Source organism: Rousettus aegyptiacus, unplaced genomic scaffold (genome assembly GCF_014176215.1).
Source record: "Rousettus aegyptiacus isolate mRouAeg1 unplaced genomic scaffold, mRouAeg1.p scaffold_m13_p_4, whole genome shotgun sequence".
Taxonomy (NCBI): Eukaryota; Metazoa; Chordata; class Mammalia; order Chiroptera; family Pteropodidae; genus Rousettus; species Rousettus aegyptiacus.
In genome coordinates, this window is record NW_023416307.1 from 37,050,865 (window position 1) to 37,078,504 (window position 27,640).

General features: G+C 35.0%; 1 protein-coding gene and 1 pseudogene across 3 annotated transcripts in view; both read right to left on the reverse strand.

The window, feature by feature from the left end:
• Nucleotides 1-378: 378 nt before the first annotated feature.
• Nucleotides 379-27,640, reverse strand: part of ZMAT3 (zinc finger matrin-type 3) — a 33,359-nt gene continuing 6,097 nt past the window's right edge. For 2 of the 3 annotated variants that reach the window (XM_016158670.2, XM_016158746.2), the window contains exons 3-6: nt 12,605-12,724; nt 9,978-10,144; nt 9,756-9,856; nt 379-7,753 (exon numbers count right to left, since the gene is read on the reverse strand). In XM_016158670.2, the coding sequence (XP_016014156.1) occupies nt 7,542-7,753; nt 9,756-9,856; nt 9,978-10,144; nt 12,605-12,724 (600 nt within the window). In that variant the 3' untranslated portion in view covers nt 379-7,541. The remainder of the gene's footprint in view (nt 7,754-9,755; nt 9,857-9,977; nt 10,145-12,604; nt 12,725-27,640) is intronic. The other variant, XM_016158908.2, reaches the window with a different exon arrangement.
• Nucleotides 25,864-25,982, reverse strand: LOC118602564 (annotated as a pseudogene).

The window sequence follows — 27,640 nt, forward strand, 5'->3', positions numbered from 1 at the left end:
TGTGAAATACCCAGAGGATTAATGGGTATATGCCTGTTAATGTGTTCATTTCTAGAAGCAATGGTTGTGGTCCTGCTAAGCTTAACCTTTCTCAGAATTAGATGAGAAGATAAATTTAAAATATAGCAATGAAATTGAGAACTGCAGGTCCAGGCTAACTCCAGTGTCGGGAGCGGGTAAGGTAATGTGGGCAGCTAGGTCAATTCTACTGCAAGCCCAGGAGCTGACAATACTCTGCATGGCTTCAGACATCCTTGGCACATTATGTGCAGATCGATGAACAGTGAACCCACAGCCATCGAGCATCGGCATCAAAAATAACACCTCCATGTCGATGATGTAGTTTTCCCCCTTGATCTCCAACTCGTAACCAAACAATTTTCAGACAAGACTCGGAAATCATTTTATTAAATTGAACACAAAATGCCTGTTATAATAATAATGTCAATTGTCAAGCCTTTATCAGAAATCAGTACATAATTGAGTATACACAGCCAAGATGAGCCATTAACATAAGCAGTGTAAATTTTAAATAACTTTTGAATTTCTATATTCAATATGCAGAAAATAAAACCAAAAGAGCTATTTCAATTTCACAATTCACAGTTGATTGGTTTTAATCCCATGACACTTTTGTCATTTCTATAGTCCCAGAACAGAAACAGATTTCCAAAGCATTGAATGGCACTTAGCCACAATCGCATACACAGATGTTAAACCCCTGTAAGACATTTAGAAAAGGTTTTAGGAAACAACTCCAATTTCATACAATCTTGGCTGGCATTTTTTAACTATATCCTTTTACCAGAGACACTGTTCTAGTAAAATAGCACAAGCTGTCTTAAAAGTTTGCCATGCCATTAAATGAAAGGTTCTAAAGACTCCCTTGGTTTTTCCAGGATTGTATTCTCTAATTTAAAACAATAACTGCGCTAAAATGCAACCTTAACAGTGCAAGCAAAATCAGTTTTGCTTCTGGATCTAGAGAGTACAACCAAGAGAGGCAACTTATTGTCCTAGAGGATACATGGAATGCTTTAGAGCAGATTCTGACATACTTTCATAAGGCATTTCAATGCAGACACACTACACCCAAACTAAATTATTATAGACAGCCGAGGATACCACAAGGTGAACACCAATTAACACAGAATCAACATGAAATTCTTACAAAATGACATGGATTTACAAAACCACAAAAAAAGGTGCTCAAGTACCACAAGAAGGCAAACAATAACCAACCACTCTATAGAGTTTTGTTCCCATAAATGCCAGATTTGCAGAGTAGAAATAAACTTTACATGTGCTTTGCCCTAGGATAATATCATTCATTCTGACACATGGGGTTACTTTTCCTTAAAAAAATATATCATGTAGAGAACATAAAATCGGTGATATAGAACATTTATTTTCACTAGTGAGGGGGTCACTTACAAAGAAAGAGTTATGAATGAACTATGAAGGTCATTGAAATGCAAAAATAAATCTGGTAAAAGCTGCATTATTCATTAGTATTCAATAGTGAAGTGAGATTTTTAGCAATTGCATCGGCTTAATGAGGAACTATGACCATGAAAAAATTAAAATAAAAAAAAAATGAAATGCCTGGAAATGAATGCCTAATTAGTAAAAATACACATATTCATTTTAAGGGCCCCAAAGGAAGTGTTCAGTTATTTTAGAACCCATGAATCTTATGAAACTAGCACAAGAATATGAATCAAGAACACTGAAGTTTTGATTCTGACATCTTCATTACACTTTCATGCCCTGGAGAAAGTCATTTAAATTCTTTGTCCACAAAATAATGGCATAATAAAGGCATATGTCAAAAAACTTTTTCTAAACAGTACTAGAATAAAGCTAAAGATGGTTACTAAGGCTCACAATTTCGACAACTCATTGTACAGTACAATCATTTTCAATCCTGCTAATTATGGCTAGAGGAAGCATGGGCAATTACCATTCTCAGGGAATTCAAAGGCTTTAGGTAAATTAATGGTTTTAACTTCCTAAACTACTTAATCTGCTCTTCTAGAGTTGTTTAAAACAGCTAACCATCTATGGATTTGGCTCCTCTAGACTTTCCAGCAGAACAGGTGAGAGTAGTAGAAGGAAGTGAGATAACATGGAAAAAAGCAGCAGTAGATTGAAATGAGGTATAAGCTGATTTATGAACCCCAATCAGTAATTTACAGTTTTTTAAAGAAGCTGCATAGTTCAGCAAAAACACATTATAACAAGAGACAAAGGGAAAAACATCTTATCATGAAACTTTAAAACATATGACAGCTAAGCATTTAAAATGACCAACACCAGAAAAACTTTTAGTTTGAAAAGTTGTCATCCCTCACTCTGAGCACAAAAAGGAAAAAAAAAAAAATTGAAGGCTAAAGCCCACAGGAGAAAAAAATATATACATTAATTGGCTCAGGTTACCAAATTCATGAGTTCAAGAAGCGTATGATCTAAACTTATGATTGAGAAACTGCTTTCGAAAAGATATTAACGTTTAAACAGATATTAAACCCTAGTTAATGACACCTATACCGAAGTATTTTAGGGAAATATAGTGTCTGAAATTTACACTGAAATAAGTTTTTTTTTTAAACTCTATAGATTGATGGATTAATAGAGGGATGAACTGATGTGTGGTAATACAAATATAGTAAAATATTGATTGTAGAATCTAGTGGTAGGTATATTGCAAAACTTTTTCAACTCTGATAGGTTTGAAAATTTTCATAATAAAATGTTAAATGTTAATATTTCTACAATAAAATTAACTTAGTAGTATGTTTTAAAGATCTAAAGTATTAGCAATTTAGAATTTTAAAAATTATTTGAAGTAGGGAAAATTTTGCTTCAAAAGGCCTCAAACATGATTTACAAAGATGCTTTTTTTTTTAATGTAGACAAAGTAACACAATTATTATGGTGTATGACAATTTCTTCACACACTTCATTTGCAAATATATAATACTCTCCTCTCTACAGAAGAGACAAGTCTGAAAAAAACCAGTGGGACGAAGTTTGTCCAAATATCAGTATCAAGCTCCTCCCAATCTACCACACCACCGCTCACTAAATACAAATATATTACAGATAAAGATGAAAAATAATGACCGTTACCAGTCTGGGACAACTGGATTCATATTTGGGGTGTATGTGTCTGATTGATAACGATAATAGTTTTACGCAATAACAAACTGAGATTGAATTAAGAAAAAAAAAGATGGAGAACACAGAATTCACATAGATCTTTGCTATTCCCAGCTCTTGATTAATGAATTTGATTAATGGCAATAATTCTATCATCTATTCTCTCCGGAAAATGCTAAAACTTGCTAAAGGCACTCATATCCTGGGCTTAACGGAGACAGGGTCACGCGGGACCATAAGCCTGTATTTTTTTGGTAGCTACTAAGAAAGGGGAGTTTACAAATGAGCCTCCCATTCATAATGGGAAGAAAAAGTCAAACAGCTATCAGTAGAAATGTCATATGAGAAGCTACTACACAGCTATTTGTCCATTCAGTGAGATTGATAGTAATAACTCACAATGCGAGGGATCCACTGCGGAAAAAAAAAAAAAAAAAGCAGCAAGAAAACACTCATGATGTATGAAACTCCTGAACAGTGACTTGGCTGGTAAAGAAAAAAAAAGTTGGTAAAGTAGAGTATTTTTTAAACATCTCTTCAATACCTTGCATTAAACTTTTGTCTATACTGACAAAACATTTCTCTATTTCTAAAGCAGCACTATTGTCCATGGCATATGCCTCACCAACTTCTTTACAGAGTACTTCCAGCCTAAATTCTGATATTTAGGAAACAAAATATAGATTAGGTTCCAAATCCAGTATTTTTTAGGCCTCTCTATGGAAGATACTATGTCGAACGGTTATGTATCTCCCCCGACACAAGCAAACTCATTTTACATAGGTCACTGGACTGTTCTCAAACTGTCGTTGCTCATAGTCTCAGCCAATTCAGGAGTGAAGGAATCATAATCCCACAGCTAATCCTGAAAATCTATCTACAGAGGAAGATTTAACAATATATATCTTTTTATCCTTGTACAAAGTGCAGCTAGGTAGCAATAGCAACTATACCAGTGCTGCAGGATAGTGTGTAAAATAAAGTGGAAGAGCTTCTGCTTCCTTCTAGCTATTTGAGTCAGGGGGACACAAGAATGACCTCAGATAACCATGAGTCTTCACTCTCAGGGTTTCAAAATCTTAAATGGTTTTCTAAGTGTACCAACTCATTAGAAGGGGAAATAGCGAGGAAGAGTTGGAGGAGGAACTTTTCCAAAATGGATTGTATAAAAAAATTATTCACTTACAGAATTCAGTGCAATAAGAGACAGGCAGACAAAGGTAATAAACAACATGCACATATTTACAAGTTGTAGAACATGATATACAAAGATGAGACCACAAAATGTTTTCTGTTCAGTGTGGAGTCAAAAAGATTACATGGCACTCAGTTTTATAGCTTAACTTTTTGGAAAGAAACACTTCGAAGGCATATGCAATCCAATATTTTAATTGGAATATGGAATTTTTCCTTTACAACTCCTTGCTCTCAATATCTTAGAAGAGTTTCTAATTGTCATCTTCCAACATTGATTTTGAATGACAACTTACACAAAGATATTCACAGAGAAAAGACTTTGATGCAATGAGTTCTTGCAGATGGTTACTGAAATCTACTTAATTTAATTGACTAAAGGTTTTCCATTTAGTATGGGCCTCTGTCCATCCTTGTATACAGCATATAAAAAATACTAACGTGATTCCTGGGGAGCAAAGCGTACAAAACAAATTCTAAAGCACATTACAGAGCAGGACTGGACTTCACAAAATGAAATCAACAGAGATCTATTTTACTGACTGCAGTAGTAACAACCAACTTCTTTGACAGGGGAAAAAAAACTGTCTATAAGGAATGCAAAAGTGGGAGAAATTATACCATGCAGAGATGTATTTATTTAGGTATTTCCTTTCTGACAACCTCTGTCACCCTCTGTTTTACCTATGGAACACAAGAGAACATTGCAAGGTAACAAGCCCAAAACACAGCCCACTGTCACAAAAATTTGGGGGTTAGGGGAGGAATGTGTATGCAACCTCTATAAATAATCATGGAAGTTATCGGCTTCCTAGAGTTTGGAAATTAAGAAGCAAACTGAGTCATTGTAGGCAATATGGTATCTAAAGTGTCATATAAAAAAAACATAGCTCTTTTTTTAGTGCAAAAAAATATAGCAAGTAAGAAATAACACTATAAATCTAACTTTTTTCTTTAAAAGAAAATGCGTTTATGCATTCATAACATCCATTAAGGGCACTGGGAGACTGGAAACCTGAATACACAAGGCCAGGAAAAATATCAAGGCCTTAAATCCACTGCTTTTTGTATGTGTATAACGAAACTGTTAAGTGAGGAGTGAGGGAAACCCTTCGTTCTATTTTATTTGCAAAGGACAAACTGAAAGTGGATGAATGCCACTTTTACAAATGCGAATTCTTATCCACAATTCTCTACTGTGATCTGAAATAAGGATTCAATAAAATCTTCTCTACAGTATCACATAAAACTATATATATAGTTTTATAAATGCATATGTGTATATGTATAGAAATACACATACAGAGGAAAAATTAGATTTTTAAATAATCATAGAACCAAGTGGCCAGCACTGTAATATTAAAATCCACCAAAAACTGTACTAGCAGCAAAATGAATAACCTATTGACCAATAAAATAAGCTCTAAATTGACCTAAACTAATCAATTGTACTTTATAGATTACTGCATAAAGGGTTATTATACTAAGAGTCACAGGTCTAGATAGAATCTCAACAGAACATTATTTCATTCTTCTGGTTCCAGGACAAAATGAAATTTATTAAAAAGTCCTACTTTTCAAAAACCACCACTTCAATAGAAGAATAACATGATATTCTACCAGAAGTTAATCACAAAATTGAATTTTAAATATGAATCTAGTTTGTTCAAAAATTTTTTAGAAGTATTAAAGGAAAGAAATGATGATTATAATTTTCCTTTCCCCGTCTCTTTGCCTAGAGGATTCTCAAGGAAAAACAGCATTATTTTTTTTAAATTAGTAATATAAGTAATCAAACGTGAATTGATCATAGTGCAAAGATACTGCACTATATAAATTTCTATGTGGCCCTTCAAAAGAAGTATGGATGAGCACTGGTCTTACCCATGTAAATATAGCAAGTACATAAAATACAGTTAAGGAAAGTTCATGGAGTATTCCATTAATTAATCTAGACATACACTACAGCTTTATTTTAAAAACAAAATACAAAAATAATAACACTGTTGCAATTTTCGAATATCAAGTAATCTAAATTGTACTTCTTTTATCTTCGAGGAAGCTAAATTATAAAGAATAACTTCAAGGTTCATGTATTTCCTACTAGAAATGATGATACTGAAAATTGGTTAACTCTGTTTTTAATTCCTCTCTATCTATGAAAGAATAAGGTAGTGGTATTTTTCAGGACAAGTTGGCAAACTAGCAAGATAGAGAAAAATGTAAATAAAATGTAAGGACAGGTTTATCTAAAAAAGTCCACCAAACCAAATATCCAGAGATCTGAGCTTATGATTGAGACCATCATATAAGTACAAGTTATTATCAATGAAGTAACTCTAAATTGAAAAATCAAACACATCTTTACATTTTCTAAAACCAGATGAAAAATATATTTTTAAAAACATCATATCTATCTCAAATTCACTGAATATTCAAATGTGGGTCCTTGAAATCCCACAATATATAGCTGGGGCATTAAAATGAGCTTATTAGACAAACTAATTCAACTGGAGGAGCGGGGAAGAGGAGGGAAGTAGGTGGCATTTAAATGTTTGAAATCTGTAACTAGAAATGAAGTTTCACTGTTTGGAAGTCCACAAACATATTGGAAGTGTCTGAATCCAAGAAAACCTGCATTTCAATAATGGGAGGACTTGACAAATGGGAAAATGTCCTGGGAGAGACCTTAGTACAGTTTGGAATAGTATACCCTACTGACAAGGCATTGAGTCAAGATGGTAGTTCCAAAGAAGCCTTGGGAAACTGAAATCTCTGTTTACATGCTTTTACTATAATCTGAAGTAAGAACTTAACAAAATTATTTACTTAATAGTACCTAAAACTAAAATTGCAAAAGAAGATGAAATTTTTAAACAGTTAAAGCTCTAAGTGGTCAAGCTACTAATCGACCAGAACTTGGTCAAGATAAAAATTATTTCTCATGGGGTAGGAAGGTCACATGCTCTAAGTAGCTCAACACAATGGACCTGAAAAAGCATCATGACCCAAAAAGCACGTTCTTTTCCTTCCTCAGGTTTGACACCTCATGGTACCACTGCAGGTTACACATATTAACGTTAAGCAGAGGAATGTACTCATATCAAAAAGACCACAAAGCAGGGCATGTTGACAGAAGGCAAACAACAGGCAGGACAAGCTGCTCTCTCTGAATACAATAATCACTATACATAGCCCAGATTCTCCATCTCATTCCTGTATCGCTGTTCAGACACCTTGCTTTTATGTTGCTTGCTCTCTAAATGCTGCCGGAATTCCATTTCTTCGCCAGCCCCAACATTACACATTGAGCAGTAAAACTGGCCACTTGGAGTAACACACATGGCCAGATCCCGCGGAATTCTCTGCCGAGAGCGGCGACTGAAATACGGACCTGCTAAAGCAAGAGACAAATGTCATGTGTTCGTTTCACGATATTTGCCAAGTGAATGACAACAGTCTGATCAATGATCACCGTACTTTGTATTTCTAAATTCAAATTATAAAATTCAGATTCCGAGCTTTAAATGAAAATGAAGTTAATGAATCTTTTAAGTTATAATTTTATACAGGTTCAATCTAAAAGCTAAAATGGATGATTCCTACAACTATTATAAAAAAGGTTACTGTAAAGCCAAAATGATAATGTATCTAAAAAGTGAATACAATTTTTAAAAATTTAATTTCCAAGCGTTATATAAAAAGTTTTATAATTATGCTAACTCTTTAATCTAAAAACTTTATTTCTAAGAATTATCCTATGAAAATATTGAGAATTTCTGCATAAAGATCTATGAACATTTATTTCATCAGTATTTATAAAAGCTTTTTTTGGGGGGTGGACATGGGGAAAAGATAAATCTAAAAATACAGTTTGAAAAATTATGAAAATGACTGCAATGAAAAAATCATGCAGTCATTAAAAATAATAACTCTTTAACTACATGAAAATGTGATTATAATATGCTTTTAAGTGAAACAAGAACATCATAAAATATAATCACATTTATATTTTAAAGAAATAATATAGAGAAAAATTAGAGTGACATACAAAAATGGTGGTAGGTGGTGATGGAATTATTGATAAATTTATTTTCTTTTTACATTGCTGATTTCTTAAGCTGCACCACTAGCTTATTAATTTCTGCTTATCTTTTCTACTAAATATTTAAGACTTTTCTCAAAATAATACTTTCATTACATTCTACAAATTTGATATAGTTTTATAGTTCTAAAAATTTTAATATCCAGTATGATATCTTCTTTGACCCATCAGTTATTGAGAAGTGTTTTTAAATTTCCAAACAAATGAAAATTTTGTGGTTTAAATTCTTATATTTCTGTTATTGACTCTGGTCAGAGAACATGGTCTAAATTGCCTTCTGTTCAAAAGTTTATTTATCTATTATCAATATAGCTATCTCAGCTTCCTTCATTTCAGCTAAATTTTTTTATCTAATTTTATGCTCTTTGTTTTTTAACTGTGACTTCAGTAAATTTACATTAATCATAATTACTGATATATGTTTAAACTTTTACTAATCATATTTCTTTGTGCTTCCATCTCTTACCTTTCCAATTAACTTGCATCTCTTACCTTTCCAATTAACTTTGGTTTTTGCTTATTTTACTGTTTACATGAATGACCTGTGCCAGTATGCGTATGCATTAGAGACCGGGGTAGAGAGGACAACAAGGGACTACTCGGTCTTCCTTTCCCTACTGAAGATAATCAGAAAATGCACAAAACATTCCTATAAACTAGTACTTCTGAAGGTGTATATCAGAATCGCTGAAGAAGCATTTTCAAAACACACATATGTCCAGGTCCTACTCCAAACTTACTGATTGAAAATCTCTAAGTCATGAGTCAGGCATGCATATTCTGTAAAATCTCCCCAGGCAATTCTGGTTCACCATACTGGTTAAACATCACTGCTATTATGTTTTTTATTTTCCCCAACAGAAATTTAACATGGCGCAACTTTAAACCAAATAACTCATTTAAAAATAAAATTTATAAGAGTTTATTTGAGTCAAACTGATGACATATGCTGGGAAGCAAGATCTCAAATGCTCCCTAAATAGCCCATATAATGCATTTTACATTTCTCAGCTGGCAAATACCAGAAGTAATATAAACAGACTATGATAAAAGATCTTAAAACATAAACTACAGTTGAAAATCAAAATCAATAATATACTAAATAGAAAATAAATAAATAAATAAATAAATGAGACCTGAAATAAACACCAGCTTGAAAAGCCACTAGACCAATTCATAAAAAAACAATCACTAACCCCAACTTCTCAGGGCTATCTATTACCATTAAAAGAAATAAAAATAAAGAAGACCATCTGCAGAATGTAGCCAAAGTATGTGGAAATCCAGAGGATACCTGAATTATTCTGCACTGTATACATATTTCTCCTATTAGGCATCATCTTATATTCATTCCCTTCTTTCCGTGTCCGCCGCTGACCAGCCTCTGAGGATTCTCTGGAGAAAAGAAAAATTTTAAAGGGTGAGCATTTAAACAGGGAACTCTTTTAATTCTTTCTCTCTAAAGACAGTCAGTCTCACGCAAGACTTTGGCCTCAGAGAAAATGGCAATACCTACGAGAATGAGTTACTCTGAGCTTCCGCCAGCCGCAGTCTCTTGGCATGATTCTTCCCTTGATAGTGAGCCTGAGCCACAGCCGGAGAACTAAAGGAGGCATCACAGAGCTTACAGTAATCGTTCTCTGTGGCCAGGATCACTCGGCCTCCCGGCTTAAAGGAGCCCATCTGACATCAAAGACACAAGAAACAAGGTTAAAAAAATCTGGAGCTTATACCCTCTCTCTCCTCAAAGTTCCTTCTAAGAGTTGAAAAATAACCAAAGGTTATGGTATGAGGACAAATGCTCAATAAGGAAAGGAAATAATTCATTCCAGGAGAAAAAAGGAAGAAAGGAAAGGAAAGGAAAAGGAAAAGGAAAAGGAAAAGGAAAAGGAAAAGGAAAAGGAAAGGGAAGGAAGGGAAAGAAAAGAGAAAAGAAAAAAGAAAAGAAAAAGAAAAAGGAGAGGAGAGAGAAGAAAGAGAGGGAGGGAGGAAAAGAGGGAGAGAGAGAGACTAGGAGATACTTAATCATAGTTTTTTAAATGACAATGTACGAAATTGATGATTGGCTCATTGCTATCCCCATCGAAGAAATTTTCTTTTTTTTAAAGTTCAAAAACCCAGAAGGGAAGATTTAGGGTAGCATAGGTAAACCCTAAAATCATATTTCCAGAAAAAGTAGAGTCTTCCCATTATCCACCAACAAGCATGTACTGAGCACCTACTGTTTTTAGGACTTGCTACATAATGCAAAAGCTATATACAGACATAAATTTAAAAATGAGCACCTGCCCTCAGAGTCTACAAACTAGCTACAGATATAATTAGGGAAAAATAATCAGAAGATCCAGATAATTGTATTCAAGTTGGGAAACGAGTTACAGGAAACCTAACACAGTGCCTGGAAGATAGTATGTGCTCAATAATTATTGATGATTAGAATAAAATATACAAGCATATCATATCAAGACTAGCTGAAAGAAATAACACTATACCTGGAAGGAAAGATTTTCTAGGAACAGAATAGCTGTCTTTGAAAATCACAAAAGGCTATGTTATGAAAGAAGGCTGAAGGCTGTTTATCCAGGAGCATGGAGCTGGCTAAAAACAGTCAACAGGGAGCAGCCTTCACGAATTGGTACTGTGAGAACTACACCACCTGAAGATCTCTCTGGAAATCTTCCTTTTCTCTGATTCTGTTTGTAACATATCTCATTTACACTCTTGAATTCATGAGGATGGAAGGGTAACTGCTATTGCTATCTATACTTTAAGTGTTTAGGAAACTGACATACAGAAAAGTAAAATTATACCATGATGGTTAGGAGTAGAGGTCTAAAGTCAAAATAAAATTCTTGCACCACCACCTTACAAAACTTGTAACTCCATGGTCAAGTTGCTTAGCTTATCTGAGCTTCTAATAAACTTCCAGCAGCATTTGTTGCTGGACCGATGGATTACGCTTTGAGTAATAAGGCCAATACCTCTAATGCAAGCATTACATGAAGTCAGGGTCCAGGACTAGAATGAGGCAAGGCAGGTACCTGCCATGGGCACAATATTTAAGGGAGCATCAGACATTTGGCAATCAAGATAAATAACATTTTAATGTAATATTTTTTATAAATCAAACCTAATGCAAAAAAAAAAAATCAAAGAGGAACAGAATATCGAAATTTTAAATAAAGACAGGATCAGTTACGGTGCCATGGGAACCCATACCGCCACTAGAGGCAAAAGAAAAATCAGTAATACTTATCCTGCCTTTAAGTTTTTAACCTTTTGTTCACCACTGATTTTTTTACATTGATTTTGAATGGTTTAAATATTTACTTTGACTACTAATTTTTTTTTGTCTCCTCCTCAAATTTTGTGCCCAAGTCAAGGGCATCCCTCTCTGCACCCTAGTTCCAGCCCTGAATGAAATAATGCATGAAAAGTGCTTAGCAGAGTGCCTGCCAGAGTAAATACTCAATTAGAGTTATCATTTTTGACTACTGTATTCTTCTATGGACAAAGATAGAGTAAGAAGCACAATCCATATTTCAGGGGTTATTTTGTTTGAAACACCTGTTCAATCTTTCAAAGAGTAAAAGAAACTCTGCTCTCAACCAGAAGTTGTTTATACAGGTTCTCTAAGAGGTTATAAAAAAGCGGGGCAGGGGGAGGGGAGGCATCTCAAGAAACTGATCTTGCTGGAAGGCAAAATATAAAGTACATGGGATTGACTTTTGAGTAATAAGGCCAATACCTCTAAGTTATTGCAAGCATTTCATGAAGTCAGGGTCCAGGACTAGAATGAGGCAATGAGATATAAATGTTTAAATCTCAGGGCTAGTTGGTTTTTTATTCTAGCTCGACCACAGGCATTAAGGGTCATTTAACCCAGAATTTTCAGAAATACATAGAAAAAGACTCATGAAACAATATTTGAATCATTATTTCGTGCATCACAACCAAAGCCAATGGGAAATCTCAAGGTTCATGGATTTCTGGCAAGCATTAAATCCAGCACTATAACTCAATGACTTAAAAGCACCAAGTGGGACCTTCAAGAGCATTTGTCCAACTGTATCTTAAGGGGCGCAAATTTCATCCATGACCATTTACACATAGGACAGCTCCACCCTGACACATGGGTCTCACCTGTGGAGGGACTGGAACGGCTGGGGTAGCCACAGGTTCCACCGCATTGCTCATTCTGGCAGGAGGAGGACAGCTGTTTGCTGCATAGTAATTTCGAAGTTTCTTACCATGATTTTTACCCTTGAAGTAAAATGAAATGGGTAATCACTACGGGGAAAATTTGTGGAGTTAATATATTTACTAAAAAAATAGAAAAAAATAAACTACAAGCAATACTAACTACATTTTATTGTTTCAGATACATGCAACACTCGGGTAAACAGACCACTAACTAGATTTCATTACTTGATCTTACACAGCCTGCTCTTCGTTTCAAACAGAATGATTAAATTTATGTGGGAGAGAGGAACAAAGCCAAAAGAAATTAATTTCCTATATATTTCTAGAGAAGTATCACATTTTCCAGTGACTCGTATCCTCCCCCAACTTGTTGCCATTCATATGCCACTGCCTAAATATAAATTTCATGACACTCTCATTTAATCTACTTTACAAGTCTGTAATAAAATGGATAATTCAATTATTTTTACAAAAATAGCACTTGCAGAGTATCTTTTTACTTTGTGCATTAGCTCATTTGCTGCTCACAAAAATCTTGTAAGACAAATTTGTTACTATTATTCACATTGACAGCTGAGGAAGTGTAATCCAGAGGGTGTGGGGGACTTGCCACCAACACCTTTAGCAGGGCTAAGTAGTGTCCAGACCTTGAGGCAGGCCCTCCGAATAGAAAGTGAGGCCCCATTTCACTACAGCATGATGGCTTCAGGACGCAGTGAACCTCTACTAAAATGGAGTTGCCTCTCCCATTCTGTTTTCTTTAAGTTATTCACATGACTAAACTCTTGAAGTGATACAGACTGGTGGGAAGGGTCAGTGGTCTAAAAGCATTCTAAATGAGGGTAAGACATATTATTCTTTAAACTGCATTGTAAAAATCAAACCTGTATGCAAACATTCAATCTCCGTCTACTACATGCTAATCTCTAGAAATAAATAGCACTAGTACATGCTCTAGAGGAGGACACAGATATGTAAGCAGTTAATTAATTAAAGTAATTAGGTTAAGTTCTGCCTTCTGACCACTGGAATGCCCTAAAGGTACTCTTACCACATCATGGTGACCTCCAGTGAATCAAATCCAATGGTCACCTCTGTGCCTGCATCATATTCTGACTCCAAGCAGTATGACACAATTGATACTCCCCACTTCTATTGTCTTCTGTGACTCCGCTTACACCCCTGCCTCGCATTCTCTAAATGCTGTGGTGTCCAAAGCTCCACCCTCAGCTCTCTTCTCTTGCCACCTACACTTAAACTGTCATTTTACCCACTCTCATAGCTTTAAAATCAATAAGTTGGTGACTCCCAAAATTATCTATCTCCATCCCTCTTATGGACTGAATGTGTCCTGCCAAAAATCTAATCTGTTGAAATCTAATCCCAATATGATGGTATTAGGAGGTGAGGCCTTTAGGAGGTAATTAGTTCTTGAGGGTGGAGCCTAATTAGTATCCTTTTACAATGAGGCCAAAATTACCCCTCATCCTCTTTCCACTATGTGGTAACATAAGAAGTCGGTTCTCTGCAATATGGGAGAGGGTCCTCACCAGAACCCAACCATGCAGACCCTGATCTCAGACTTTCAGCCTCTAGAACTGCAAAAAAAAAAAAAATTTCACTGTTTAAGCCATCTAGTCTCATAATTTGTTATAGCAGTCACAACAGACTAAGACAATCCCTGACCTTCAGAGCCATCTCTCCAACTGCCTTCCTGCCATATACACTTGGCAGTCTTAAGAGACATATTAAACTTGAAAGATCTAAGACGTAACTTTTGATTCCTCTCTCACAGAACTTTCTCATTACTGCTACCACCACTAGTCATCCACATGTCAGTAAATGATACCCAGGCAACTCAAGAAAAGCCAACAGGTCCTTTTCTTGATTCCATCCTTCCTTAAAAGCAACACATCTAATCTATCAACCAGTCCTATCAGCCTACCTTCAAAATATATCCTAAATAATTCTATTTCTTTCCATGGACACGGCAAATACCACAGTAACCCAAGCTACCAACATTTTGCACTTCCTAACTGGTCTCTGCTCTCACTCTTGTCCTCCTATAATTCTCATATCGGCTAGAATAATAATTGTAGACATAAATCAGATCATGTCACTCTCTCACATAAAATCTTCCAATGGTTTCCCACTAGACTTAAAATAGACAAATCTTACCTATAAGGCCCTACATGATCTGGCCCTATTCACTTTTCAAATTTTATTTCATATAGCATCTCTTCCCCCTGCTCATTATGCTTCCACTTCGCTGGCCTTCTTTCTGGTCCTTACTCTAGCCAAACTCATTCTAGCTCTAGGGCCTTTGTACTTGCTGTTCCTTCGGCCTAGAATGTTCTTTCAAGTGGCTGGATGGCTGGTTCCCTCTTATCTTTCAGGTCTCAATTCAAACAGCATCTCGCTCAACCTGAAGTGTCACGCCCATTACTTTCCCCCTGCCCCCCAACATACACATGCTCTCCATCACATAACCACATTGTCTGGTTTTACTTTATCTTAGTACCACTTACCACTATCTAAAATAATATTGTTTGTTTACTTTGTTTTTTCTCTTTCCTACCCTCTGGAATGCAGATTCCTTGAAAATAAGAACCTCGTCTGTCTTGTTTACTGTTCTATCCCCAATGTGTACAACAGTTTCTAGAATATAAGCAATCAGTAATTATTTGTTGGATAAATGAATCCAGTAGTTTAATGGAGATAAGCAAACTGTTAAAATACTGAGAAGGAATGTCTTACTTCTGCCTGAATGTGTTAAGGAAGGCTTCTCTGAAAGGGGGACATTTGAGCCATCTTTTTAAATGAACAAAAGGTTACCAGGTAGTTAAGGAGGGAGGGGAAAGAAAATTGTGAACAAAGGAAATAGTCTGAGCAAAGGCCCACAGCATGCTGGAGAAGCAGTCTTCGGGATCTTTTGGAGAAGCAGTAGAAGTTGAAATATGCAGGAGAACTAATCCTTAATGGTTTCATCCACAATTTAGAACTTGAACTTTTAGAGACAGGAGGGAGCCCTGAAGGACTTTAAGCAAAGCAGTGAGATGAATGGATCACACTTGAGAAAGATCATCCAAGGACCAGCATAAGGAATAAATTAGAGTGAATTAAAGTTAGAAGCTGGGAATATACAGAAGACAGCCAGCGACAAAATCCTAGGACATTAAAATACAGACTGTGGATGCGGAAAACTAGATTGAGAATGCCTGGCCTATGACGTAAGATGAAAACCAGACAATTGTAGTATCATGGAAGCCTAGAACAAGGTGTTTCAAAAGCAAGGTCTAGTTAGATGTATTATAACACAGGAACTCTATTTCTAAGCATAACCAAACAGAGGAGATACCTTTAAGAATGTTCCTAGAAGGACTGTTTGTAACAGCTGAAAAATGGAAACAACTTAAGTGTCTATCTAGAAGATAATGGATAAATTGTAGTCTATTCATACAATGGAACACTATACACAGTAGTGAAAATAAACATTCTATCTGGGGTCATGCATGGCAACATGAATGATTCTGAGCAAAATGTTGACTAAAAAGGACAAGTTGCAGAAGATATTTAAGAATTGTCTTTTAATATGGAGGTTATCAAAACTATATATTATATAAGAAAACTACATATTATATAAAAAAAAACACATGTAGCAAAAGAACAAAACAAGTATGAGAACAATAAATATCAATTCAGTATATAGTGGCTACTCCTGGGTGCACAGGAAAAGATACAGCTGGAAAGGAATACAAGGGGCTTCAATTGAATTGATAATTTTCACTCTTTAAGATAGATGGCAAGTACATATATTCATTGTATTACTTTTAGTACTTTTTATGTCTGAAAGATTTTATAATAATTTAAAACAACAACAAAAAAGGGAGTGATCCACCAGGTTAAATGCTACTGTGGGGTCATGACACAGAAGTAATGCTTGGATCTGAAAAGAGAGAGGTGAAGAGTAACCTTGGTAAGAGCCATTTCATTATAGAAGGCGGTAAAAGGTATATGGAGTGTCTTAAGGAAACATGGAAATAGAAACAATCAGTATAGGCAACCTTTACGAAGAGTACTACTATGACAGGGAGCAGAGAAATCTTAAAGTATAGAGTTAGAGGGGGAAATGGATCAGTAAAAGTTTTTTTTAAGATGGGTTTTACTTAGCCTGCTTTGCATGACAACAGGAAGAAGTCAGTAAAAAAAAAAAAAAAAAGAACAGATGATGCGGGAACTAAAGCATGGCCACGGAAGCACAGTCCATGAAAAGGCAGAAGATGAGGTACACAGTACAATAAGATGGGTCAAATATAAACAATATCAGGTATTTTATTTTCAAAGCAGTATCGACAGAAGTCAAGCAGATATTGCATCCATAACATAATGGTACTAATGGCAACTAACAATTTTTGAGCACTTGTATGACTGACAGTGTTTTAAAAAATTAATAAATATCACCTCATTTAAACTTCATGAAATCTCTATCTAGTAGGTATAATTATTATTCCCATTTTATGTATGAGGAAAGTAAGCTCAGAGAGTTAAAAACTTGCCTGAGATAGGCGGGTGCCAGGTTGCCTAGATTTGTATCTCCCCACATATCCTCTACAAACAATACAGAAGGATAAGAAAAACAAATGAAGCTACTCACAAATCATGCCTTTCACATAACTAAACACCACAGAATGTCCAGACTTCAAAGTAACAGTAGGTAAGAAAGAGAGAACATCAAACCACTGAGCAATTACTCATGCTCCTGCCATAAGAAAGATCAATCTGACAAAAACTGCAGGAAAGAGAGGAGGGGGCTGGCAAGCAGAAGACCTAAAATTGCTTTATAACCACTGCCAGAAAAAGTAAGCCCCCTAAGTCTGTAAATACGAAAACATGATCCAACCACTGGTTGCTGGACAGGGGCCTGAATGTATACGTGATCTGAAGTGGCTATCTTCAAACTGGCTTCTGGAGAAGAAAAAGGCAAAGAAGGGAGAGACACCATTAGGCAACTGGGAGGTGAATGGAAAAAGAAGCAACACAGGAAAAGCTGGTGTCTGCAAGACAAAAACAAAACGAAACAAAAATCGGAGGACATACAAACCCCGCCAAAAAAAAATTATTAAAGAAACGGACTTTGCTGCAGCGATAGAAGAGGTTTCCAATGAATTAAGAATCTCATAAACTACCCCAAATCCACAAAATGAACAGATGAAAACTATACAAAGTTACTACCAAAAAATCAACACATCAAATGAATGTGCCCCTCCCCCCTCAAAAAAAAAAAAACATGAAAAAAAAACTGTAAGAAAACACTCCACATTGAATTAAATATATTCAAACAAGAATTTGGGGATATAAAAAATCACCTTGAATCAGGAATTCAAAATGTACAAAAAAAAAAAATGGAAAAAAACATAGTGAGAAATGAAAAGAAGGGTAATTAAACTCAGGAGAAAAAAAAAAGAATTATGTTTAAAATAAAGAGTAAATACGAGTGCCAAAAGAGAATAGACCTAAAATAAAATGCAATAAGAGGCACTGAAGACAGAAAAGCAATCAAGAAAAAAATGACATAATGAAAATTTTAAAGGTCAAAGAGGAAGCAATGGAAATAGAAGACAAGAAGGAATAACATATAAAACTAGAGTTCCTGAAGAATGCAAACAAAACAAATGGAACTAATATTTGAAACTATAATTGTCCAAAATTATAAAATTGTCCAAAAGTAAATGAAGACCTGAATCTAAATACCAAAAAAAAAAAAAAAAAAAAAACAGCATACCAAGTATCTGGGAAACTTAACCAAGAACACTCAAATGTGGGGTATATTTTTTAATTAAAAGCTTTAAGCCTTCAAAGAAAAATGAAAAAATGCTTCAAGCTCTCCAGGCAAAAAGGTCAAGGAATTAAAAGAGCAAAAGAATTTGAAGGGCATCTACAATTTGCAAAACAAAGCAATAATGGAGCAGCAGTTTTTAAAAACTTAATAATAAGTGTGAACCAAGAATTTTATATCCAGCCAACCATCCCTGTATCAAGTGTCAAGACTATAGAAAAATATTTTAAATATAAAAACCTATAAAGAATTCAGTACTCCATGTGTATTTCTCGAGGAATCTATTATTGGCCCTTAATTTTACCAAGAAGTGACTGGGAAAACATCAGCAAAAGGGCTGAAGATATTTTCATATGTGTAATTGTAGATCAAAGACCAAATGAAAGGTAAGGAGGAGGATGAAAGATTAATGTTCAAATATTATATGTTAATGAAATAATGGAACAAAAAAAATGGAGAAAAAAAGAAAAAGGAAAGAGGAAAGTAGAATAAGCTCAATGATTCTTCAATATGCACTAGCTGAGATACCATTAAAAATTGACAAACCAGAAAGTAAAACATTAAATAACCAAACAGGGAAGTAAAACCATTTAAAAAAATGTATAAATAATAGTGGAATGCAAATGGACGACAAGGGATGGTGGGTGATACTTCTCTGAGTATGTTTTTATGTAGTTCTGACTTTTAGAACCATATTAACATTTCACAGACTTAGAAAAAAGAATCAAAGCCAACAAGGACTGAGGAGAACCCAAAATGAAATACAAACAGAAACAAACAAACCAAACTGTATGAAAAAATAAATAACATAACCACATTGAAGAGAGAGGTGAGAAAAAAACTTCATATATTCACAGTTTCGAAGCATCTCCCCCATGATATTTATTACACACACACACACACACACACACACACACAATATTAACTTTACAAATGAGAGACCTGACAAGCAACACCTCTGTAACCTAACTAACTCTGTAAAAGAGTATTTTGACTATATATTGCAATGTTAAAGACAAAAAGAATAATACACAAATATTATCCTCTGGTTAGTAGATTTGTTTTTCACAGAAATATAGATTATAAATCCCCAAACCACTTTATGGGTGGTGGCAGGAGGGGAGAGTTAAAGCCCAGTTTCTCCCTGTCAAAGAATGGGGTTAAACATTAGGAAAAGATGGAAGGTTATTATGAACACTACCTTGGTATATTGAAATTGGAAGCATCAGCCTGAATTCGGTTTTCAATATATGTACACACAGATAAAAATACACAAGAACTTTCTGGACTGATGTCCACTACCAATCCAAAAAGAGCAAACACTCTTCCTTATGGACTATGCATCTATAGACATATATATATATTACTAGCTTTGACACTGAGAAGATCTAGAAACGATGACAACTCAGTACCAAAGAGCGCACCTTGCATTCAGATTTTGTTTTCTAAATACCATTCTGCAATAAAAGACATATGGCTCCTTGAAAAAAATGCCTGGTATGGAGAAAGTGCAAAAAAAAATCCTGGAATATTTTATATTGCCAGGAAGTAAGGAAGTATGCAAAAATAATTACGGGGACATGTCAAAAGGACATAAGCACTAACTTGAAGGGATTCACACGGGTCAAATCTGGAACAATTTAAACATTAAAATAAATTATGATAGTAAGAGATTATATCCCTAGAATAAAATAAGAATCCATAACTCCATGGTGAGATATCGATAGATAGATGGATGGATGGATGATAGAGGGAAGTTCTTCCTTAAAGTAAAATTCCAACTAGTAATGTAGAAAGAACGATTAAAACAAAACAAAACAAAAAATCACCATTTGGCAAACACCACAATAACAATCACTAAAGGAAAAAACCATCAATGAATGCTAAAATCACTGGGTAAAATATGAGACATAAAATATCCACAAAGTCTCAAAGTACTACCTATAATACTCATCAAACATGAGAAGAAAAATGGTAATTTTACAAAAGAGAAACAACTTAATCAGTAATCAAAATCAATAGCACCAGTGATGCAAAAAATTCACATCATGTCCTTCCTGATATGATGCATTGAGAAGGACACAATATCACTTCTGTGGTATTCTTCCAAACAAACAAACAAACAAACCTTGAACCTAATCACAAAAAAGAAATCAAACAAACCCAAATTAGGACATTCTACAACACAGCTCTTCAAAAATTACAAGGATCATAAAAAGCAAAGAAAGAGTAAAACCTGTCCAGATTAAAAGAGACATAACAAGTACATGCAAAACTTCATCCTGGATTGGATCCTGGAACAAGAAAAAGGACATCAGCAGACAACTGGTGAAATGTAAATAGTCTGTGGATTAGATAATATTATTATCAGTATTAATTTCCTGATTTTGATAATTGCACTGTAGTTATGTAAAATATTAGCATTTGGAGAATCTGGGTGAGGTGCCTGCAGAAATTTTTAGTGCTATTTTTGGAACTGGTTTGTAAGTTAAAAGTTATTCAAGCTAAACTAAAAAGAAAAGAAAAGAAAAGAAACCTCGCCCAAAGCCACAAGTAAATGACAGAGCTGGAGACAATCTGGTTCCAGAGCCCAGGCCATCATGCTCCAGTGCACCCCAAGACAACTCAACAATATTAAGAAATATTTCAGGTACCAAAACTGTTCTGAATGTCTTATACATATTAACTTGTTATCATCATCATCTGCTTCATGAGGCATAGAGAAGTTAGGACATCTTTCCAATATCATATACCTAGTAAGTAGTAAGACTACGATTTGAACACTAGTCTGTCCTCAAAGTCCATGATTTCATGTTCTTAACTAATACCCTACAAAACAGATACTGGAAAAGTAACAATAAGAAATCAAAAGATCCTTTAAAATTCAAGATATCACTGTCAAAATTTTTTAAAATTTTGAGAATAATATTGTCAAAGAAATAGTATCAAAAGAAAATTCCCCAGAGCTCCAGAGAAACAGGAGTATGAAAACTGAAAGGATCTACCAGTGCTGACAAGGACAAATGCAAAAATACCCACACCTAGACACATCCGACACTGTGAAATTTCAGATACCAAGGATAAAAAGGAAACTAAATCCTTCCAGAAAAAAAAAAAAGCCTAAAATCAAAATTAAAATTAAAATAAGTCACCCACGATATGGTCAAATATGAAGGGTATGATGCAAACAGTTTTAGACATGCAATGGCTCAGAAAAATTTATTTCCCATTACGCTCTCATTTTATTTTAAAGAGGGAGATATGTTATAATATACATTTATATATATTCCTCCATCAAGTAATGTGAAGATAAACAAGATTTAAAGTAAATAAATAAATATGCATGCATATTTAGAAAATAGTAGCCCAAGCGGGAGAACAATGAAGAGAAGTCCAAAATTGACTTCAAACCCAGAAGGCAACGAGTTGAAAATGAAGTAAGCAGAAGGACTAATGATAAAAGGGGGGTTCTGCATAATAGATAGTGTGATTGAGTTTGAAGGGGAAAATGAGGATATAATAAGAGAAAGAAGGGAAAAGAAGAAAGGCAATGAAAAACTCTAAGAAATACAAAAAGCTACACAATTAAGTCATCATCCAAATGTGAAATAACTAATCCAAAATGGAACAGGGAATTAGTAGGTTTCATGAAGATAAATGAAATCGACTGCAACCAATAAAAAGAAAAGAAGTTGGCAGATGGTTTTTTTTAAAGGCATAAAATTCTTCTATTTCTTTAAGTGTCAGAAACTCAAGGAAAAACAAAAGTCTATTTTAAAGTCATAATCCACATATGAAGCAAACTGAAATGGACATGATTTTGAGCAACTGCTGCCATTCAAGAAAGGGTTATCTACTTCAACATATCTTTTGAGTAGCATGGAATTGACAAGAAAAAAATTCTGAGATGTCCTGCATTAAATTACAGCAAACCAGAGGATAGAAGGAAGAGACAAGAGAGGTTAATCAGTTAACAGCTGTAGGCCAAAACCAACAAAAGGCAATTTACATTCCCAAATGTATGCTGAAACTTTGAATTAATTTCCAGGTGGCTACTTCCTCAATTATCTAAAGAGAACAGCCAGGCACCGCCATCCACCAGGTACCCCCACTTCCTACTTACATGAGAACTTTGTGGACTGATGTCCACCACCAATCCAAAAAGAGCAAATAGGAATATGCACCTATTCCAGAACTAGCCCCTCTTCACCTTCACCTTCACCTGCCCCTCTTATCCACAGCCAATGTGAATTCCTTCAAAACGACTTACATCTTTCTTTCCCAAACTCATTGTATAGGAGTCCCATCAATCCCAGGATGGCAGACATATTGTCTTGTCCACCTAGCCCTGCTGCTGGTGGTTTAGACTGCATGCCCTAGGACCTGGTCCTTTTCCTGCCTAGCATGTGGCTCAATAAACTCTTTTAGTACAGCTTTTGTCTGTGAAAGCTTTTGTTTAGCAGAAGCAGGACACTGGAAACACAGAGAAGGAAAAAGCTCTGTAGTGAACAGTATTCCCCTACTGCTACTAATGCAAAAGTTGAATGTTGATTTTCAATCATTGGAATCGAACTGCAAATAGAGCATGAAAAACTTAATTTGATTATAAACAAAAATGTGATAAACCTCAACAATGTCAAAGTAAAACTATAGCCAACCCAAGATGGAAAGAAGAAAGGAGAATGGAGTGGTAAGAAAAGGTAGGGGATGGGTGAGGAAGCAAGAAGACATTAGCTTTTCATTTGTTCTATAGGCATTATTTTAAGTAAAATATCTTAAATGTTTTAAGGAGGCAAAGTACCAGTGGCAATGCTACAAAGAGGTCAAGTGAAAAAGAGCTAGATTTGGCTGATCGTAGGTGACCTTGGAAAGGCCCATTTCAGTAGAAAATTGGAATGGAAACCAGAGTGCTGAGAAATGAATTAGAAATGAAGACATGAAGAGGACAATTATAGCCGGTAGAACTCTGAGGACAGGAGAGAAGGGAAAGGTTGCTAACAAGAGGGATTAAAAGTAAAGGGAAGGTTGCTGTTGCTATTTTTAATTATATGGAAAGCATGCTTTTAATGTGATGGAGGAACAGAGTGATGACAGGTGATGAAATCCAAAGTACAGAGTGAAGAATAATCCTTGTACAGAAGAAGAGATACCCTGAAATAAGAAGAATCAAGGTAGGGGGTGGACTCAGATGGGAAGGCAGGAAGCTGGTAAGATCCTACTAATGTCAGGGTCATTGAGAGTTTCTGTCCCTTAAGGAGGTATATTTTGACCATCTCAGTTCACTGCAAATTCATTGGGAAAACAACTAGATGGGAGAATTTTGAAAACATAAAAACTAGCTGAGATTAGAGGTACTGATCATGCTATCCAAATCGGAATAATCAACGTTCAAATATATGTGCCAAAATCAGTACTTTAAATTTTGGCATAACATCGAATTGCACTCTTTGAATTATGAATTAAGATTCCCATACTCAGGATGTGGTTCCATAGTGTAGCGGTTAGCATGTCTGCTTTACAAGCAGAAGGTCCTGGGTTCACACCATAGTAGAGCCATGCTCCACGGTCTATGGCCATGCCACTCTGAACAAGCTCGCTGTCTAATCTCAGAAGCTAAGCAGGGTTGGGCTTGGTTAGTACTTGGATGGGAGATCACCTAGGAATACCAGGTGGTGTAGGCATAAATAAAAAAATAAAAAATAAATTCCTATATTCAGTATCATAATGCTAGAACTACTTTTTTAAATGTGTTCTGTCTCTCTAATTAATCTAATAGTGTATGTTGTTATTTGGCTACTAAATATCACAAATAGAAATCCATGTTTATGACAAATTTTAGAAATACACTTTGAGTAACTAGTTCTTTTTCAAATATGTAAATTAGCAGATAAATTGGTTAATTTTATTTTAAACTGTGGATGCCTTAGCAAAATTTATCTATGCTTTTTGCTTTTTTTAAATTTCTGTTAATGACCTTCCATCCTAAAGTGGTTCTTCCTCTGGGCATTTATACTGCGAAAAGTGTTGTGTAACCCCATGCCAGGCTCGCCATAAGTAACCTGAAGCTTGCATATTTTAATAAAACGAAGAGATGTTTTTCTTCCATAGGCTTTTTTTTTTTCATTTATACATAAATAAATGAAAAATACATAATTTTGAGACTGCAGAATCAGGCAACCTCATTTAAAATAAAAGAACAGCTAAGGGTATTTTGAAGCAGACTGACCAGTTTAAAAAGTCTTGGGAATAAAACTATAAATCTGTGGTGACCATAGACACACATAGGTATTGTTCAGGCAGCCCCAGCTTGGGACCATCAGGACATCAGGGAAAGATGGTAGTGAGCTTTAAAGGGAAGTATTTATTGAGCAGTTTCATTGTGTGTCCTGGATTACTGGAACATGATACAGTCTGACTCTAGTGTAACACTGCTCAAATCAGACTGAGAATTGTTTACAATACCACGACAATTTGAAACTTTGCAATTCAACAATGGCATCAACTAACTAGAACTTTTTTTGAGTAATGTAATCACAGTGATTTATTACTTCACACAAACATGTTTCTAGTTTCCAAACAGGCTACCACTGATCCGTTTTATCTCACACATAACTAAAATAATAAATTGCAATCTTGGTATCACTTTAAATTAAAAATTACAAAGAAAGTTTTTAGGGTTGAAATAAAACTTTACTTTTACCATCTCATCAACCACTTTATTAGTCAATAATCATTGCCATTCTGCCTATTCCTGAGTCTTGGTAAGCTTTACTCACTTCTCTCACCCTTGTCTTTAGTAGCCTTTTTAAGTCACTGCCTTTTTTGTCAGTTGATTAAAAAAATTTTTTTTTCAATTACAGTTGACAGTCAATATTATATTAGTTTCAGGTGAATAGCATAGTGGTTAGACATTTACATAACTTACAAAGTATACCCTGGGTAAGTCTTGTACACACCTGACACCATGTATCATTATTAAAAAATTATTGACTATATTTCCTAAACTGTACTTTACATCACCATGACAGTTCTATAACTGCCAATTTGTACTTCTTAATCCCTTCATCTTGTTTACTCAATTCCTCAACCCTACTCCCACCTGGCAACCATCGGTTTTATCTGTGTATGAGTTTATCTCTGTCTTGCTTGTTTTTTAGATTCTATATAACAATGAAATCATATGGTATTTGTCTTTTTCTGTCTGACCTATTTCACTTAGCACAATACCCTCTAGGTCTATCCATGTTGCTGCAAATGGTAAGGCCTCATTCTTATTTTTTTTAAGGTGAGGCAACCCTTGGTTGACCTCACAGATTTCAAGAAGCTTGTCAGCTTACAATCCCTTATTTTTTTTAATTTTTTATGCCTACAGCTACTGGTCTTCCTAGGTGGTCTCCCATCCAAGTACTAACCAGGCCCGACCCTGCTTAGCTTCCAAGATCAGACAGAATCGGGCTTGTTCAGGGTAGCATGGCTGTAGACAAGACCTCATTCTTTTTTATGTCCAAGTAATATTCCATCATTTATATGTACCATTTCTCCTTTTTCCATTCGTCTTTTGATTGCAGCATTTAATCCATTTACGGTTAAAGTAATTATTGATACAGTTATTGCAATTTTATTAACTGTTTTCTGATTGCTTTTGTAGCTCTTCTCTGTTCTTTATTCTCTTACTCTCTTCTCTTGTATGTTGATGACTTTCTGCAGTACTGTGTTTGGATTTTTTTCTCTTTATTTCTTGTATATCTCTTGTCAATTTTTGGTCTGTGATTACCATGTGCTTCAAACATACCAAGCTACGTTTCTAGCAGTCTATTTTAAGTAGACGGCTGCTTAAGTTCTAACATATTCTATTTTCACTACCATTTTAACTCACCCCTCCACATTTAAGTTTTTGGCATTCTTTTTTACTTCTTTTGTGTGTGTTTTGTGTTTATCACTTAATTTACTGTTGTAATTACACATGCTCTCCCTATACTTTTGCCTTTTAATCTTTGTATGAGCTTTCAGTGTTAGCTGATCCACTGCTTTTATTATGTGTTTGCCTTAGTCAGTGAGAATGTTGTTCTTTGTGATATTTCTTATTCATACTTTTAATTTTTTCTTCTTCTTAAAAGAATCAGTCAGAAATAAAGAATACAAAAACTAAAATGAAGAATGCATTAAATAAAATCAACAGCAGATTAGATGAAGTAGGGTACTGAATCGGCAATTTGGAAGACAAGGCAACAGAAAACACCCAATCAGGACAGCAAAAAGAATCCAAGAAAATGAAGATAGTTTAAGGGGACTCTGGGACAATAACAAGCGTAACAACATTCGTATTATAGAGGTACCAGAAATAGAAGAGAGAGAACAAGGGATTGAAACCCTATATGAAGAAATAATGACTAAAAACTTCATAACCTGGCAAAGGAAATAAACATACAAGTCCAGGAAGTACAGAGTCCCAAACAAAATGGACCCAAAGAGGCCCATACTAAGACACATCATAATTAAAATGCCAAAGGTTAAAGACAAAGAGAATCTTAAAAACAGCAAGAAGAAAGCAGTTAGTTACCTACAAGGGAGCTCCCATAAAACTGTCAACAGATTTCTCAACAGAAACTTTGCATGCCAGAAGGGACTGGCAGGAAATATTCAAAGCAATGAAAAGCCAGGACCTACAACTAAGATTACTCTACTTGGCAAAGCTATCATTTAGAACCAAAGGACAGATAAAAAGTTTCCCAGACAAAGAAAAACTGAAGCTCATTACCACCAAACCAATATTACAAGAAACGTTAAAGGGACTTCTTTAAGAATCACTGCCTATTTACGTACTCTCTGTGTAGCCTTTGATGCATCTTTCAGGCTAACATTCTATGCTTTGCTTCTATGTTGGTTCACTTCTAGGTTATGTTCATGCTCTGATTATTTATTATTCTGATACTCTTTGATCCACGCTCTTTCATCCTGACAATTTTCTATCTAGTTGAAATCCAGATTTCACTTCTAAAATTAGCTTTCTCCTCTGCTCTCCTAATGGAATTACTCTATACTTTTATACATTAACTGTTTGCCTTATCTTCCTATAAAAAACTTCTCCCTCCTTAAGAATTACCAGTTACATTGGTTTCATTCAAATCTTTGCTTCTAAG